Raw genomic sequence first — 19104 nt, forward strand, 5'->3', positions numbered from 1 at the left:
ATCACACTAGGACAAAGGTATAATGGGGTCAGCTGACCTTAAGATAGTTTTCTCTAAATACTGGTCATCCATAAAGCTGTCATCTCATTGAGGGATTCAGATAACTTATAGCATGATCTGAATACCTGCTGCTCCAATACTATTAATTTCATGGGATGGTTTTACTCAGCCTGGCATATTTCTTACCAACAATGATAATGCCAAATCCTGGTCCAAATCTTTTCCATTAAACACAAACAATTGTGATGTCATCCCCTGCTAGTTCATCAAATGATAATCAAGCATAGATTACAATAAAGCATATTGTCAGTATGTATTGTAGAGTAGAAGTAATTGATGCAGGGCATGGATAAAGGCAATGTCATTTTATAGGGACGATCACCTCAGAAATGATTTCCCTCAATGATGAAAATCCATTCCTCCAGCTAGATCAGATTACTGTTGTTGAGTCTTCGTGATTTTCAGCTTTGTTTAGGCTCCAGTAAAAGAGCTGACTGTTTCATAGCTAACTGTAATACTGGCTGATTGAGAATCCAGGAAATTGGGGCAACAACTGAGTTGTCCTGATTGTTGTAGCTGTATTACTAATTATTAATTGGGATCCAGATTTAGAAGCTTAAGTCCACAATTAAGCCTTGGTTCCAAAATTATTTCAGTGCACATTTTAAGTGGGTGGTTGAAATATAAATATCATATGGAATATCCCTGGTCTTTCAAAGAACCTATAATTAGAGAAACTTTTGGAACAAGGGATAATGGGGCTTCAGCCTAGATTCACCAGACACGGAAGTCCCAACCTGCTCGAAAAATTTGGGTTACTGAGGCAGCTTGTTATTTTGTATGTCTCGAACAGAATCTTTTTGGTGCTTTAGGTTGGTTACCATTAAAAGGACCATATCAGGCTGCTACAATTAAAAAAATCTGTAAGCTCCAGTATTCAGGGGACTTTGTCAGCCTGTGGCACACTTTACTCACAATCTCATACCTGATCTTACCTGGTTGTTGGCACTGAGCATCCGACTGTAACCCTGACTCCTGGGTAAAAGTTTCGGGGGAGTGCGGAGACTAGACCGGTGCAGATTATCCAGGCTGTAGTTCATTGCGGTATGTCCTTGCAGATAGGAGTGACTGCAAATGTATGGATCAGAGCAGTGCTTGCAACTGAACCTGTGTGGGTACAGAAATGTATTATTGCCAAAAGCATAACCAAAATATTGGGGTGAAATTGGTCTCCACCAGAAGCGTGAAATGGGTGATAGCCAATCGACAGCCCCTTCTTAAACTGCGCCCAGTTTTCTTTTCCATAAACAGGCTGCCGATTTGCTATCGCCCAATTCGTGTCACCGGCAAAGACCAATTTCAGCCAAGTATTTCTAGTTAGGAAAGGATTACAATATTTTATTTTATGGTTGTGGTTAATCTGTTTCTAAACTAATGGATGCCAAGCTATTACTAAAGAAATCTTGAATCCATCTAGGTCATTAGTACAGAACCAAAAGAGCTTGCATTTATATAGCGCCTTTCACATCCTCAGGACGTCTCAAAGCGCTTTGCAGCCAATGAAATGCTTTCGGAGTGTAGTCCGGCTTTGTAGGCAAACACAGCAGTCAATATGCACACAGCATGGTCCCACAAACAGCAATGAGATAAGTAACCAGTTAATCTCTTTTGGTGGTCATGGTCGTGTGATATATTCTTTACGACATCACCAACACACACATTCTACAATGGCTCCAATACATCATGTGTATTTACATCAGCAGTTGCATTTCCACAGTAGTCCACTAGGTGGAGCAGTAGTCGACTAGGTGAAGCTCTCTATTACAGGTTGCAAAATAATTTTTTGCCAGGGTACCGGGAGAACTCTCTAGCACTTCTTCGAATAGTGCCTGGGTTTAACATTGCATCCAAAAGACAAGGGGGCTGAAATTTCCCCTTTCCTTAAGGCCTCTTAACAGCAGAAAGTGGCAGCCACGCTGCAGAGTGCAAGGGCTGCTGACTTTTCGTGTAATGGCCGCCATGATCAAAATTCCGCTCCCGTGTTATCCCAGCAGTGACCCGTTTCCCCCCCTACCGCTCTGCTGCTGCCGATCCATGTTAAGTGCGTCATCACCGTGTGCACCGCCGATCTACCCAGCGACGGTGAAATTCCACTGTGAAAATCTGCAGCCCGCCCGGCGGTGCCAAAACAAGCTGTTTCCCAGAGATCCAACGAGGCTGTGGCCTTCTGCAATAGCGGCACGGCTCCCCTTATAGGGGTGGGCGCACTGCTGCTGCTGCCGCCATGTTTTTTTTTGTCTGTTGACCGCCATGACAGCCCGACAATTTTGCCCCCAGGCTCGGCCGGGCCGCGAACAAGCAGCCTGGCACCCCCGCTGGCCCGGCCGAAACCCTCCCTGGTGGCCCAGTGGGCCGAAGTTTTAAAATCGCGAAGGCTCCTGCCTTTAAGTGAAGGGGAGAGCCATGGTGACGCGGCGCTGTGATGACGTCATCGCGGCGGTGAATCTGCACCTACCCCAACTTCCGCCCCTCAGGTGTTGCCGCCGCGTTCCCGTCCCCATTAAGAGCGACTTCCGGATCCGAGTTTAAAAAAAAGCAAAGAGCGGAATTTCGCTCAAGAGGCAACCTCTGCCACCACAGCGGTAAAAACACACAAAACGGGGTGCGTGCGGGGGGGGTGCAACTCTGGCCCCAGCCTCTCCAAAAATGCATCTCACCCTCAGTGCCATATTGAAGCATCAGTCTCGATTATGTGCAGAGTTTGAACACAAGACCTTTTGTGTCAGAGGTGGGAGGACTCCCACTGAGCTAAGCTGGCACACAGTGACATAACCGTGAACAGACAAGCAAACCAGACCTCACGAATGATCATACGAAAAGAAAGAGATAATTCAGGTTGTTGTTCAGGATTTACTCACACTGGGGCTAATTTTAACTTTAGGTGATGGCGTAAAACGGGCAACATCAGCTTGGCCGCTCGTAAAGGAAAATAGGGTGGAGCGTATAATAGGCAGCCGAATCCATTACCCTGTTTTACACCATAACCGAAAGTTAAAATGATCCCCGCTATTTTCACCACTGTCCTGTGATGGATTGAAGAAGACAAGGTTCACTCCCTATTGAATCAGGAAGCTGCATCTTCGCTTTTTGAAGACCTCGACTGAGTTAGCATTTTAATAGGAGGCAGATCTTTTTGGAGTGACTGGGGTGATATCACTGCGTCCCTGTATAGATACTGCAAATTCCAACGAGGAAATTCCAGTGTTCTCTGGGTGGATACCAAGGCCTTTTGTTCCATTGTCCTGGGGTAGTTGTCAGGTCTTCTTGTATTCTGTCTCATGCTTCGAATCACTCTTTAAACATTTACTTGCCCCTCTCCCCTTTTGGTTCCTCAGCTCTTCACCCTCACTCTGTTGAAATCAAGACTCCTCATTGCGTCCTTGGACCTCAAAACTCCTCCCTCAAGTCTTTCCCCCCTTCTACTATCTTCAAGTTTTTAAATCCAAGCTTCGAATCACCCCATCGCTATTGCCTGATTTACTGCAGCTCTTTCACTCTTTTTAACCCCGTGGTGTCTTCCAAGATGGGCTTTGGTTTCTCAATAAAATCATTTATCATTGCACCTGGAAGCATATTTCGTGAGCCTAAAGCTCTTAAATATGTAACGGGAAGCTTCCCTGTTCCATTTAGCTTTTGCTCACATCACTGGTTCTCTTTCTCCGGGTTGAGGACAATGTTCAGCAGGTTCATCGTACCAACTTTGGAGGCACGCAATGATGCTCCACATGTACAACCTGCAAAAGCGGAGAGAGTATTTTGCGTCTTCCCCCTACTGTGAGATAGGTTGCTGTAATGATTGTTTTATGTTGCAAACTGTGCGAGGTGACTTGAAAGCAGACCATAAAATGCCAAATATATTTTAAAATGCTCTTAATTTGAGTCAAAGATTTTACTAGAAATGCAAAACCTACAATGTTTTCTGCTGCTGTACCCAGGAAGGCTGATGTTAACAGGGCAGAATACTGGAGGGAAATGCGAGTTGCGTCTCCTGGTGCTTTTGGTGCTATTCAGAGTTTCCCGCCTTGTGAAAAAGAAGCCACTAAAATGATTTATTGGCCATCGCTCAGTAATACCAAGTGAGGACTTGTTAATGATTCAGAATGCTGACTGGGGTTATTTTATTTTGGGCGCAATAAATTTGCCACAACTGCCTGTTACTCTTGACTATTGAGCTGGAGTCTTTCGGGTAGAAATTGGTATGTGTTGTGCCCGTTATTTTGGCATAAAATGGGCGCAAAGCATACCAATTTAGCAGTGGAATGACATGTGCCCAATCTGTGCAAGCGTTGGTCCCACCACTAAACTCGCATCTTTCTCTAAGGGCGGATTTTCGGCTCCTCTCTGCTCTGTTTTTCGCCCTGGAGCAGTGGCTATGATGGCAGTGAGGTCTTCTGGGTGTCTAGAGCCTGGATAATCTGCACCGGTCTAGTCTCCAGCGCCTCGCAGCGATCCTCGGGTCTGGTTTTGTGGCAGCGCGGAGCAGCAACGTCCCTGGTTGTGACACTGGCATGAGTTTTGACTCTTGCCCAACCCGTACGCCCTGAAGTGTATACCTGGGATATCAGGTGGTCCAACGATACTGACAGCGGAGAGGAAAGTAATGGACTGTTAAGGTAAATGTGATTGTTTTTTCTTTTAATTTTCTTTGCGATTTGTGTTGTGGTGGCGTGGACAATGTTTTGGGAATGTTTTTGTAGGGGTGTTTTTCGGGTTTTTTTCCACCCTTCAGGCATCGCTCGGAGTGCTCCCGGCCCAGCTCTTTAGCTCGGGAGCTTCCCATGCTAGCGCCCAAGAGAGGTGTACATCGCCTCCCTTAGCGCTACACCCCCTGACTCAGGGCCCAGCTGCCCAATGTTACTACTGAAGTGCAAACTGTTCCCGGGCGCAAACTTTACTGGCCCGCTGCCATTAACGCCCCAAAAATATCAAAGCCGAAAAGCCATCCCTTAGTTTCTGTCCTTTCTCCCTTCATGCCCTCTCTGAGCTCAACTTTATCCATGAGGCCCACCTCCTGCTCTTCCAATTCTATTCCCACAAAACTGCTGACCATCCAACTCCCCTTCCAGGCCCCCATGTTAGCTGATGTTATTAACAGTTCCCCTCCCCTTCAAATTTGCCATCATCACCCCACTCCTCAAAAAAAACACCCTTGACCCCTCTGTCCTTGCAAACCACTGGCTCATTTCCAACCTCCCTTATCTCTCCAAAGTTCTTGAATGTGTTATTGCATCCCAAATCCATGCCCACATTTCCTGTATTTTTGGAATCCCCTCAATCACATTTCCACACCTGCCACATTACTGAACTGGCCTTTATCAAAGTCACAAATGACATCCTATGTGACTGTGACCATGATAAACTATCCCTCCTCATCCTTCTCAACCTGACTGTAGCCCATGACACAGTTAACCACACCATCCTCTTCCAATGCCTCTCTTCCGTCATCCAACTGGTGGGACTGCCCTCGCCTTATCTATCCAGTTATAGTCAGAGAATCATCTGCATTGGCTTCTCTTCCCGCCCCCGCATTGTTACCTCTGGGGCCCCCGAAGGATCTATTCGTGGCCCCTTCCTATTTCCCATCTACATGCTGCCCCTTGGCAAGATCATCCAAAAATGCAATGTCAGGTTCTACATGTATGCTGGTGACACCCAGTTCGATCTCACCACTACCTGTTTCGACCCCTCCACTGTCTCTGATTGTCTGACATCCAGTACTGGATGAGCAGAAATTTCCTCCAACAAAATATTGGGAAGACCGAATCCATTGTCTTTGGACCCTGCCACAAATTCCGTATCCTAGCCACCGGCTCCATCCCTCTCCCTTGATAATGCTTCTGTGATGTTTAACTAAGTTAATGGCACTATATAAATGCAAGTTGTTGTTGTTTTACTGAGTCCTGCATTGTCAGAGATTCTGTCCTTCAAATGAGATGTCTGTCGCTTTTTGATCCTTCGATGTCGGCTCTTCCTATCATTTTGAAGCAGAATTCACCAAGCTTTGGATTGTTCACCCACTAATAGGGTCTGTTTTGGTCTGCTTTGGTGGTGCAGGTGGATGTTAAAGATTCCACAGCTCTATTCGAAGAAGAGCACGTCGTTCTCCTCACATTCATCCCTCAACCAACATCATAGATTGACAGGTCTTTCATCTCATTGCTGTTTGTGGGAGGTTACTAATGCAGAATGGGTGTCATGTTTCCTCAGTAAAATCAACTTCACTTCAAAATGTAATTCATTGTGTGACATTTGAGCATAAAGTGCGATATAAATGTAAATGATATAATAAATAATAATTGTTTATATTAATATATCAAAAGCTTATGTTAATACATCCATTATTAAAGTAGTAAGAGATACTTGGGCCTAGAAATTCGGTGCAAATGACTTTTTGCTGGGCGCAGCACCGCTAATGATTGTGGCTAAATTCTGCGGGAGTTTAGCGGTGGCGATACCTATCGTGTCACTCCAGTGCACTGGCATCACCTTGTGCAGTGACCCGTTTTTGCCCCGGAACAAAAATTGTGTATCGCCCCCTGAAGCTGCGCGGGGCGATGCCGGCGACAGCTTCAGGGGACGTGAACTGGGCTACGGGCCGCTCACGGGGCGCTGGTTAAAGGGGAGGTGGCAGCCACGTTAAAAACATTTTTGCAGCTTTTCTTCGGTGCCCCATTGGCGCCGTGATTGCGGGGTCCATGCTGCGATCGTTCAGCCCGGCACTCCCCGCTGGTCCATGGAGGCCCGGTTCCTACCTGTAGAGTTTGCAACTTGGGCCCTCCCCTTTAATGAAGGGAAGAGCCCCCCCCCCCCCCCTACTCGCCAGAGCTACGCGGCCCAGTGCGTAGCGTTGCGTCCCGCTCCCGGCCCGTCCACCGTACTACCGCTCCAGAAAGGAAGAGGAGTGCGTTATTTTGTGCTCCACTTCTTTCGGTGGGCGGTAACCCGAATTTTTCGAGTGGGGCGGGACGTCCGTGCCTGGTGCAGTGTCCCGCCTCCTGGACATTACCGCCCCCAAACGGACCGCAGCTTAGTTTCTATCCGTGACTATTAATGTATACATCCCAAAAAATGTTAGCGCATTTTGTGCTTGTCAAGTTTTGAGGCATGTCAGTTGTGGAAAATGGAATGATTTTCTGCTTTGGGCCACCTGGTGTTAATGCTGTGCAGAATCAAAGTAAAACATCCAGTCACACCAACATGCCAATTCCATTTCCGATGCATATCATTGTTATGGCCTAATTCAGTGAGATTACTAGTTTAGTGCTGAGGAGTCATGCCCACCAAGAATTCAGACTGCACAAGCTCAGAAATATAGGACTCTGACTACAGCCAAAGAGACACTGGTCGGCCTAATACATCGATGAAGGATTTGAGCTTATTCAATAGGTACACTATTAAAGATGATTAATATTTGCATAGAAATCACAATGCAGAACCAGTCCATTCAGCCCAACTAGTACACATTTGTATTTATCCTCCACATGAGCAATGATTCCAACCAATGCTCCCTTTAATTTTTTATTCGGTGTGAGGGCCCATTAAGGGGCTACGTGGCCCATCCAAAATACCGCGCATGTGCGGTTCTTCTCATTTAAAAGCTGGCGAGTGAGCTCCAGGCAGCTGCGTGGCCATGCATCTTAGTGGGATCATTAGTCCCAACTCCATATGCCTGTGCTGTTCCCCTATCCCTTTATCCCCTTTCCTTAACTCACCCATCTAAACTACTCTTAAATATTGGCACGGTCTCTGCTTCAAATATTAATAATGTCAACATTAGATAATTTGTTTTTTGTTTACTCACAAAACATTGTAAATAAAGAAATGTCTTGTGGTGCTGTATCAATCTTTAATTGCTAACAGTATTGTAAAGAGTTAGAGTTTTGGTGTGGCACATTAAAAGCACACATACAGCCTGTGGAACACATCAAATCGATTTGTAACCGGCAAGGTTTAGACCCTGTGCCTTTGCAACACTTTTAACTTCAAAATTATAATTATTAATGTAGGGAGATGTCAGCAGAACACCACTTTATTCCATGCACTCTTCACTCGCACCCCCCAACCCCGTCCCCACACCCCTCGCCAGTTGCTCGAACGATGTTGCTCGAAGTCTAACAACAATTTGCTTCCTAAATCCTCTCAGATGGGGAATGATTTGTAACACAGAAAAAATAAATGAACAAAATTTGCAAGATCTTGCCTCTGAGTCAGAAAGGTTGTGGGTTAAAGTCCCACTCCAGAAGCTTGACCAAATAATTTGGCTTACACTTCAGTGATTTACCGAGGGAGTGCTGCACCTTCGGAGGTGATGTCTTTCGGTGACATGTTAAACCAATGTCCCGTCTGCCCTCTCAGGTGGACGTAAAATATCCCATGGCACTATTTCGAAGAAGAGTAGGAGAGCTCTCCCTGGTGTCCTGGCCAATATTTATCCCTCAACCAACATCACGAAAAAACACTGGTCTGTCACGTTGCTGTTCGTGGAACCTTGCTGTGCGCAATATGGCTGCCGCGTTTCCTACTTTACAACAGTGACCACACTTCAAAATGATTTCATTGCCTATAAAGCACTTTGGAAAATCCTGAAGTCATGAAATTATATAAATGCAAATCTTTCTTTTCTTTGGCAAGGGGGAATTCAAAAGAAAATCAGACCTTCTCAAGCATGTTGTAGCAGCTTCAGCCTGTGGAGAAAGTGTCAGGTAAAATGTCAGTTGAATGGGCCTATTTCATTCATTCAGTTCCTAAAATAAACTTAGAAGATGACGGCTATATTATTACTGTCACCTTTAAGTACACTTACAATATTTAAAAGTCTCTTAAAATGACAGGGCTGGGATCTGTCCAAAAACATTGTTTTCCTGGAGTCAGCTACAGAAATGCTTCCTCTTTCATTTCAACTGTGTGCAAACGCACAATTGTAATTAGGAAATGGATTGGACATATCATGCTAAATGGAATAGTATTGCAACTAATAATTACTTTACAGCAATTCAACCCACACTTCTAATATCCCTGGAATCCCTTGAATCATGCAGTCTATCCACTTTCAACTATTCCCTCTAGGTGGCAGCACAGAACTACACATTAATGGTTAAAAAAAGCAATTGTACAGGTAAAAGGAAATATTCCCCAGTGAGATGGAAATAAATGCTGATGGTTAATGCAAGAACATATGTATGTTTCCGATAGGTCAGTGGTCAAAAATGTAAGAAATCATTTATGGAACAAAATCTAAGTGCTATGAATTTAAAATGTAAGGGAGCGTTCCAGTGGACAGTGTAGTAATCAAATATTAATACCCAAATCGAGCAAGTCCTCCGGGGAGTGGGGAAAGAGGTATCAGCTCAGCAATAAAATGTGGGTTGAATACTACTTCATCAAAAATTGCCCAGCATACCACAATGTCTCTGGTTCTGGTCCACAAACGACAAGATTCCAGATATTTCCAATGGGAGATTTTTTTAAAACTAATTTTCCAGCAGTGCTTGAATGTTATGGCTTCATAACAATTGTAGTTGTTAAAGTGGAAAATTACCTCCCATCCATCCCCTGATTAATATAATGGCCTGGATTTTGCAGATTTAAATCCATTGTACCAGACCTGAATACAAGCCCAGGTCTCAAAAACGGAAGCACTCCGCTGGTTTTAAGGTTTAAAGGCTATGATCAGGAAATTCTGTTAGGTGCCATAGATTGTCAGCCCGTAAATTTGAGGGAATCACCAGAAATGAAAATAGCAAGGACCTGCTGTAATTTTTATAACAATGCAATCAATCACCACTGTGAAAATTAAGGCATCTTTACTTGGTTACCACTATTTTGGTTTTCCCACATTGCTTCTCTGTTCATGCGCAGAAATTTGTATTTTTCTACAATAAGAATGACACATGACAGCTCACCTTTAAGCTGCAATAATTACTTTGATATCCAGTCTTAGTGCAAATTCTGAATAAGTGCACTGTTATGCTAGATATTCTCTTGGGTTCAGCATCATACAATGTTTTACCCATAATGGATCATGTGTTCCCTACAATCAGGTGTTTACTTCTACTGTCCAATAACTAGCTCATGATAACAGGACCCAAGGCCGTAACATAAAAACCCCTTGGTATATGAACTGAATGAATTGGAAAATAGTTGAACATTGGATACCTCAGGCTGCCAAAGCAGTATATCTGGGGAACCAGGATATCAATAAGCCCTGTCCGACCCTGCTCAGTTGCTTGATATTAAGTAGCTTTCATAGCAACTGTGGATACCTTGCCCGCCACCTCCCCAGATAAAAGAGTATAGTGTAGAGGTAGGGAAGCAGTAAAAGGGGATACAATATTTCTCAATTCTCAAGTTTTTGTGGGACTACAGTACACAATAGATGCCGAGTTTCCACTTGATAGGTTAGTAATACCAACGCAATCCAAACCAGAGCAAAAGATCGAGGAAGTTTAAACGTGAGTTATGCCCTAAGCCACTGGCGCTCGTGTTTTCCACGAACTTTTACGCTGGTTAAAAATTCAATTCTCATCAATCAGGCCCAACCCACAAACTGGCCACGTCCCCAGGTCACAAATTGAGAGATTCCACCAACTGCGTTGGTTCGAGAAGGCTCTTCAAATTGTGTCCATTTTCAGAGGCGCCCAGGCACTAGTCGGCACGTTTTAAAAGTTTTTCACCTAAAAATGTTTTTCATTTAAGAAGAAACTGACTCCTGTACAAATTAAATGGCTCCGTAGAGTTTTTTAAGTCATTTTCGGTAAATCAGGTTACTCACAGGTGGGGGACTGAACACCCTGATTAAAAATGCTTATTTTTGGTGATAAACCCATTTTCAGCTGTATTAATAAAACTGCACCAGGTTACCACTCTTAAATACATCAAGGAATGCTTTATAAAAAGAAATGATTACGTTCTATTACGCTTCCCGATTGTGCTGGTTTATGGAAGATTTTACATTTGTGATTATGCAAATTAATTTTTAGAAAACCAGTGTAATTTCAAGCAAATTTTGAAATTGCGCCCAAAGTGGAAACTCTACCCCAGAAAATTCACTCACAGTTGCCACTGTATGGCTATTCAACTACATGAAGCATCACACGCGGCACAACCCTGTTCCTATCGGACATCCATTAATGCACACTACCTGCAAGGGTTACTGGATAGCAATCAGGAGTGAAAACCTTGGTGACACTTCCTCTCCCTAACCCAGGGGCAGCATTGAGGTCAATAAGTAGCACAGCGACTGTTGTCCCCATTGAGTTCCAATAACTCTGACATCCCAGATAAGGGCAGTAGGTATATAAATAGCATCTTCCGTACAAACCATACATCTCTGTTGTAAACCTAGACGTGCCCCTCGAATGTGCTGCTCGCATGAAATATTCGTGATACGTGTCAGCTTTTGTGTGGTGTGTACGGCAGGCTTCTGGAATTAACATTATATGAAACCAAAAGGAAACAAAATTACAAGACAACATAGCCCATGCTCAGCAGGGTGCGTTAACCTTACTTTGAGCGACTCTGCTCACTGCTGCTTCCCGCAACGATGGATTTCAGATAGTTCTCGTGCTGAGAAGCTCCCTTTGGTGACATCTTTGGACTTGCGTCTGAGTCTCCACTCTCGTCATCCCCCATTGCTTTGATGTAGCTGCCACTGCGCATTCGCCGACACGGGATTTCACCGTCCTTGTTCACTCCTGGATACCCACCACCCCACTCATCCTGGGGCACCTAGACAGCCAACAGAAAATGGAACAGATGAAGGAGTTAAATCTACTGCTGCAAACGTCATTGCTGACTGAAATAGTATTTGTATGGAGCAGTCTGGGCAGATCTGCCCACAATTTCTTGACTAATAGTATTTTATTTTGTAATAAATCATGTTGGATGCTCATGTGCAAGTTGAGTGACTTGGGAGTCTTTAGGCAACACTACATTTTGAAAAGGCATGTGGGCCGAATGTCTTATTTGGTTTCATAACAAGGACACAGATGTAGCCCATAGCAAGGTTTTTTTCTCTGGAAAAGCTAGCCTGCCTATGGGTAAGATGTACATTTTTTTTTTCTTCAATAGATCGATGGGAGGAAATGCTGTTACAACACGGTAATATGGTCATTTGTGATGGGCAAGGCTTTATAAACCTTACAGTCTGTTCATGCACTCTCAACAGAACAATGGGGCATCGCTCTGTCTGTAGATTATCTGGACATATATTGTGGTTCCTTCATTGTCCCTGGGTCAAAATCCTGGAACCCCCTATCTAACAGCATTGCAGCAGTACCTTCACCACACAGACTACAGCGGTTCAAGAGCAACAAGGGATGACCAATAAATGGCCCTGCCAGCGACACTCACATCTCAAGAATTGATTTTTTAAAAATTGACCAACTTTACTTTTGAAACCCTCATTATTATTGAAACCTATCTATTTTATGAATCCGGTTTAAAGCTGCTGGAAACACACTTTACCCGTTATCTCATTATTATCCCAATAAGTGAAGCCCATACATTAGGAATCAATACAAGCCCAGAATAATCATCTCTAGAAATAAATATCTGATTAATTAGCATCAAATCTATTCTTTTGTTTCTGATTCCAGTTTATTGTACATTTCTTAAGAGCAGTAGTTTCAAAACACAGACAAATATACACATAGGTTCAACCCGATTTATGCCTGACTCTAAAATCATACAAGTGATTTTGATACATCCAGAAGCTTCACAACTGCATAAAACCCATTTACAAACACAATGCAATTTTCAAGCACCTTATCTTTTCCCCTGGTCTGTACTAATAAGCTTTCTCCATCACACTCGACACCTGCTTCGGACTCTGGTGCTGATTTGTCACAGATGATGACACACATGTCACGTCGATCATCACACAGTCCATCAGAAACCTTGGGGATTTTCATCAAGCCCTCCGCCTGCCCAAATGGCCGCCGATGGCCGCCGAGGTACCGGACGGTACTTTGAGCGGGATATTCATCGCCGAGGTCCCTCGAAGGTCGGCGGGCGGCAAATGGATGACGCACACCGCCAATCTGGGCGGCAGCGGATGGGAGCTCTCATTCTCAGCAGCAGAGGCGCTTGCCGCCCAAGTGCTGCCGAGGATGGAGTCACGTCAACAGAGGGTCGAAGACCTGAACAGAAAAATAAATGGTAAAAAATAAAACAACGATTGGAAGACCTTCAGGGGACCCCATCCAGGTAAGTCACTGTGGAGAAGACATTTTAAAATGTTCACTTACCTTTTTTTCAGGTTCTTCATACTTACTGTCGGGGACAGACCAACATCCTCGCAGCGGTCCACCCCCATGCTGCCGCTGAGTCCCGCCGACTCCCGCTTGCAGGAATCTGGGAGCTCGGCGGGCGGGAGGTCAGTTGCGTCACTCGGCCGTCTGCTGACGTCAGCGGGCGATTCCCGGCAGCTCTCCCCTCCCGCCCGCTCCAGGCCACCTCCAAAGTGGCACTGGGCGGATCTTCACGAGGAATGTCGGCGGCAGTCGGCGGTGAATTGATGAACTTCGCCCCCCTTGTCTCCTGCGACAAACTCAGCCTGATCACGAATCACAGCCTGATGCTATGCTCCAGCACGTGCGCCATTTCCTCCAGACTGAGTGGCCTAAGCAAATTCTGGAAGAGCTTAAAACCTTCCACAGACTTCGCGATGAATTTTCCATTTGGAACGATGGCTGCCTAGCTCATGGTAATAGAGCAGTAATTCCCAAGCCGCTTCAACAGTGTGTTCTCTCATTGGCACATGATGGACACCCTGGCATTGTCCGCATGAAGCAGAGATGTCACGATTCAGTATGGTGGCCTGGGATTGACATTCACATCGAGGAGTTTGTCTCACACTGCGACGCATGCAGTCTGAGCGAAAAGGCCACAAACAGCGCCTTACAGCTCGATACAATCCTCAAAGCAATGGAGGTGTTGAGCGATTTAACCTTGTCATCAAAGAGGATTTGAAAGCCAACCTCACAGCAGGCCAAACATTCAACGAAGCAGTTCAAACCATTCTCCACACATACCATTCGACAAAACACTTACTAATGGGAATGACACCCGCTGAGCTCATGATTGGGCAGAACCTCCGCTGGCTACTGGACATTCTCAAACCCCCAGCCAAACCTAGTGCGAAGATAACCACACTCGTATGCCAGATTTCCAATGGCAATAAAAAGCGAAGTTGTACACTGACACAAAATGACATGCTCAAAAGACCCAATTGAAGAACGGAGATTGGGTCAGAGTTAAGCACCCAAACCAGAGTCATAAGCTCACATGTTCACTTTCGCCTCCAAAACAGATCGGGCGAAAGTTCATCCCTCACACCTATGAGCTCAATGATAGAACTTGATGGAACGCTCATAGACTGCTCCCAGCTCACAGGCCAATGGACTAGCAGGATGGAACAGAACACAACCCAAAACCTCGATTAAACACCGCAAGCTCCACGCCGATCTCAGCGTATCAGAACACTGCCTGCTTATCTCAAGGACTTTATCTGTTCATAGACTGTGTTTTCAGAAGGGGAAAATATGTTCTGTACACACTCTATTTGTTTGTTACAGAACAATAGGCAGGCATTAGGACCCTGGGGGATCTAATCACAGTTGTTGTAAACAAGCTGGTTTATGCTGGTTTTAGGACACCATTTTGGGAGTTGCTATAAAGGACACATTAATTATTTTACTCCTGTTTCAGTTAGTCTGTTTATTTACATACACAACAATACACATAGGCTCAACCCGATTTATTCCTGACTCTAAAATCATACAAGTGATTTTGATACATCCAGAAGCTTCACAGCTGCATAAAACCCATTTACAAACACAATGCAATTTTCAAGCACCTTTTCTTTTCCCCTGGTCTGTACTAATACACCTTCTCAATCAAGTATATTTTGTCAGCACAGATACAAAGAATTTTACAGAGATGACGTACTTCAAGGCAGGACGTAGATGTGTGATTTGTTTTTAATTTTTAAATGCACAGTTGGTAGCACTTTCACCTTTGAGTCAGAAGGTTGTGTGTTCAAGCCCCAGTTGATTGTATAATCTAGACTGACACTTCAGTGCAGTAATGAAGGAGTGCTATACCGTCAGATATGTTCACTTTTAGACATACTTATTCACCCAATGATGCCATCAACAGTTGCTGATTTAACAAAAATATTGCAAAGAAAAAGACACCACAAAATAAATAACCAAGAGTATTTTAAGGCTCTGAATATTACAGTTGAGTTTATTCTTCTGTGATGTAACCATGGTAATATTAGTTGGCTGGAGAAACAGCCCTTAAAGTTTTTTTTTCCAATATAAATGGGAGGGAAGTTTGTCGTCAAATTTAGATTTCTTCTTCACGGTTCATTCTGGAGATGGGAGATCTTTTTTCAAAAAGGGGTTTTAGAACTGGCTGTAAGCAACTTTAAAGCCAAATAAAAGCTTAGAATATGAAGACAGAGCACAGAGGAATTGTCGCAATATTTTTATTCAATCGACAAGTGTTTATGCCATGATTAGGGGAATAGTCACAGAGCAGGTATTGAGCGTGGCAGTGTTGTGGGGCTAACTTAATGCAGGCACTGATTGACAGAAGCAACTCTGTACCACAATTTCCTGTGGGCATCTTACTTTCATGCCAAAGTTTACAATGGTTTTACTCCACTGTTGGGGCAGACGCCTCCTATCACTTTTCAGCCACCAATAACAGCAACTACTTGCATTTATATAGTGCCGTTAACGTAGTAAAACATCCTAAGGTGCTTCACAAAAGCATTATCAGATTAAATTTGGCACGGAGAAATATTAGAACAGGTAACCTAAAGCTTGGTTTTAAGGAACAACTTAAAGGAGGGTGGATAAATGTGAGGTTATCCACTTTGGTGGCAAAAACACGAAGGCAGAATATTATCTGAATGGCGGAAGATTAGGAAAAGGGGAGATGCAACGAGACCTGGGTGTCATGGTACATCAGTCATTGAAAGTTGGCATGCAGGTACGGCAGGCGGTGAAGAAGGCAAATGGTATGTTGGCCTTCATAGCTAGGGGTTTTGAGTATAGGAACAGGGAGGTCTGACTGCTGTTGTGCAGGGCTTGGTGAGGCTTCACCTGGAATATTGTGTTCAGTTTTGGTCGCCTAATCTATTGTTCTTGCTATTGAGGGAGTGCAGCGAAGGTTCACCAGACTGATTCCTGGGATGGCAGGACTGACATATGAGGAGAGACTGGATTGACTGTGCCTGTATTCACTGGAGTTTAGAAGGATGAGAGGGGATCTCATAAAAACATATAAAATTCTGACGGGACTGAACAGGTTAGATGCAGGAATGATGTTCCAGATGTTGGGGAAGTCCAGAACCAGGGGACATAGTCTAAAGATAAGGGCTAAGCCATTTAGGACTGATATGAGGAGAAACTTCTTCACTCAGAGAGTTGTTAACCTGTGGAATTCCCTACCGCAGAGAGTTGTTGATGCCAGTTCGTTGGATATATTCAAGGGGGAGTTAGATAAGGCCCTTATGGCTAAAGGGATCAAGGGGTATGGAGAGAAAGCAAGAAAGGGGTACGGAGGTGAATGATCAGCCATGATCATATTCAATGGTGTTGCCGGCTCGAAGGGCAGAATGGCCTACTCCTGCACCTATTTTCTATGTTTCTATGTTTCTATGATAGAGATGCAGTGAGGTTTAGCAAAGGAATTCCAATGCTTAGGGCCTAGGCAGCTGATGGCACGGCCTCCAATAGTGGGATGAAGGAAATCGGGGTTGCACACGTGGTCAGAATTGGAGGAGCGCAGAGATTTTGGATGGTTATAGGGCTGGAGAAGGTTATAGAGAGGGAAGGGTGAGGCCATGGAGGGATTTGAAGACAAGGATGGGAATTTTAAAAGCGAGGCATTGCTGAACCAGGAGCCAAGGTATGCCAGTGAAAACAGGGGTGATGTGTTAGCGGGACTTGATGCGAGTTAGGATACGGCAGAAGAGTTTTGGATGAGCTCACCTTTGATGGAGGGTCTAAGATGAGAGGCTAGCCAGGAGAGCGTTGGAATAATCATGTCTGGAGATAACAAAAGGCACAATGAGGATTTCAGCAGCAGATGAGTTTAGGCAGGGGCAGAGACAGGCAACGTTACAGAAGTAGATGTAGTTAGTCATGGAGAAGATATGGGGTCTGAAGCTAAGCTTGGGGTCAAACAGGATGCCGAGGTTGAGACCAGTCTGGTTCAGCCTCAGACAGTGGTCAGGGAGGGGAGGGGGTTGGAGTCGGTGGCTTGAGGACAGAGTTTGTGGCAGGGACCGAAGGCAATGGCTTTGGTCTTCCCAATATTTAGTTGGAGGAAATTTCAGCTCATCCAGAACTGGATGTTGTACAAGCAGTACGACAATTTAGAGACAATGGAGGGGTGGAGAGAAGTGCTGATAAGTAGAGCCGAGTGTGGTTAACATATATGTGGAAACTGACGCTGTGTTTTTAGGTGATGTCGCCAAGGGGCAGCATGTAGATGAGAAATAGGAGGGAACCAAAAATAGATCCTTGGGGGACAGCAGAGATTATTGTGCAGGAGCGAGAAGAGAAGCCACTGCAGGAAATTCTCTGGCTCCGACTATACAGATAGGAATGGAACCAGATGAGGGCAGTCCTACCCAGCTGGACAATGATCCAAAAATAGTCTTTATTTTTATGTGCTTTAAGAAAAAAAACCTTTATTTTTCCTCTCAAGCCGACCCTTTATTGTAGTGCAATCCTCTCATCCTTGGTAACAGTCCACTTGTCTGATATGATTTGCTACTGTTGGTGCTGCCAATACCAGTTCTCGCTGAACCAGATCCAGATGCTGTGTATTGGTATAATTCCCTGCAGCTTGGCCTTATGTTTTCTCACAATCTCTGTCGTTCACCATCTGTCTAAAAGGCTTCACACTAAAGTTCCAGCTGCTAGCATTTATTGACCATGCAGGTGATCTAAATTCGCTGCTCCTCAGTGAGCCATGTCATGGAGCGCTGTCGGGCAAAAACATTCTAAGTTAGGTGGTTGGCAGTTGTTCAACATTTGAGATCCAACTTTTCAATTTATAGGTTAAATATATACAATCAGAAAAATATAGAAAGCAAAAAGCGAACAGAAAATTGCGTGAACAGTTTTACAGCCTGTTGACAGATCTTTTATGAGAGTGTGGGTGTTATTTGACCTTAAAGCCAATACGGGAGTTTCCAAAAATTGATTTAATACACAAAAATAATGGCAGCAGCAAAGAGACATAAAATTGCAAAAATGTGTAGCTTTGATATGAACTTTCATACACAAGCTTAAATTTATGAATGCAAAATGCAGACTTTATTCAGTTAACTTAAGAGCCTAGAAATTGCAGCTGATGGTATTAATCAGATGAACACATAATGCATTCATGTGACATTCCTATCTAGTATTTTAGTCATTTTTAAATGGGTTAAGGCCTCCATTAAAACAGCAGACAGTGGAACATCATACAAATGAGGTGAATGCTCATCTGCTGCTATTATTAATAGTAATTTATTTTCTTATAGTCAGGAAATGCAGAAAGACATTGAAATCAAATGTTGTATTTTACTCTTGTGTATCACGTCTACCATGCCCTGTGTCAGCTTGGTGCTAGCACCCCTGTCTCTGAATCAGAAGGTTATAGGTTCAAGCCCCACTCCAGGACTCAAGCAGATCATTTAAGCTAACATGTCAACGCAGTACAGCTCTGTCAGAGGTGCTGTCCTTCAGTTGAGGGAAATTGTTGAGCTGGATGTAAATTCTCCTTTGGCATTCTTTAGAAGGTGAGCAGTTCTCCTGGCCAACATTCATCTCTCAACCAATACTACCAAAATAAGATTAACCGTCATTCATCTCATTCTGTTTGTGGGACTTTGCTGTGCACAAATTGTCTGCCATACTTGACTACAAAACAACAGAAGTAAACCATTGGTTATGAGATGTCCTGTGCCCATAAAAGGTGCTTTATATCTATTTATATAAAGCATGTGCAAGTTCTCTCTTTAAGTTGTGAAGATGA

The 19104-nt window shown here is 44.2% G+C and overlaps 1 protein-coding gene across 1 annotated transcript in view; it reads right to left on the bottom strand.

Moving 5' to 3' along the window:
* Positions 1-19104, bottom strand: part of LOC139279381 (disks large-associated protein 2-like) — a 125962-nt gene that overhangs the window by 61032 nt on the left and 45826 nt on the right. The window contains exons 2-3 of the mRNA XM_070898506.1: positions 11567-11787; positions 996-1167 (exon numbers count right to left, since the gene is read on the bottom strand). Coding sequence (XP_070754607.1) covers positions 996-1167; positions 11567-11787 — 393 coding nt within the window. The remainder of the gene's footprint in view (positions 1-995; positions 1168-11566; positions 11788-19104) is intronic.

Source organism: Pristiophorus japonicus, chromosome 14 (genome assembly GCF_044704955.1).
Source record: "Pristiophorus japonicus isolate sPriJap1 chromosome 14, sPriJap1.hap1, whole genome shotgun sequence".
NCBI lineage: Eukaryota > Metazoa > Chordata > Chondrichthyes > Pristiophoridae > Pristiophorus > Pristiophorus japonicus.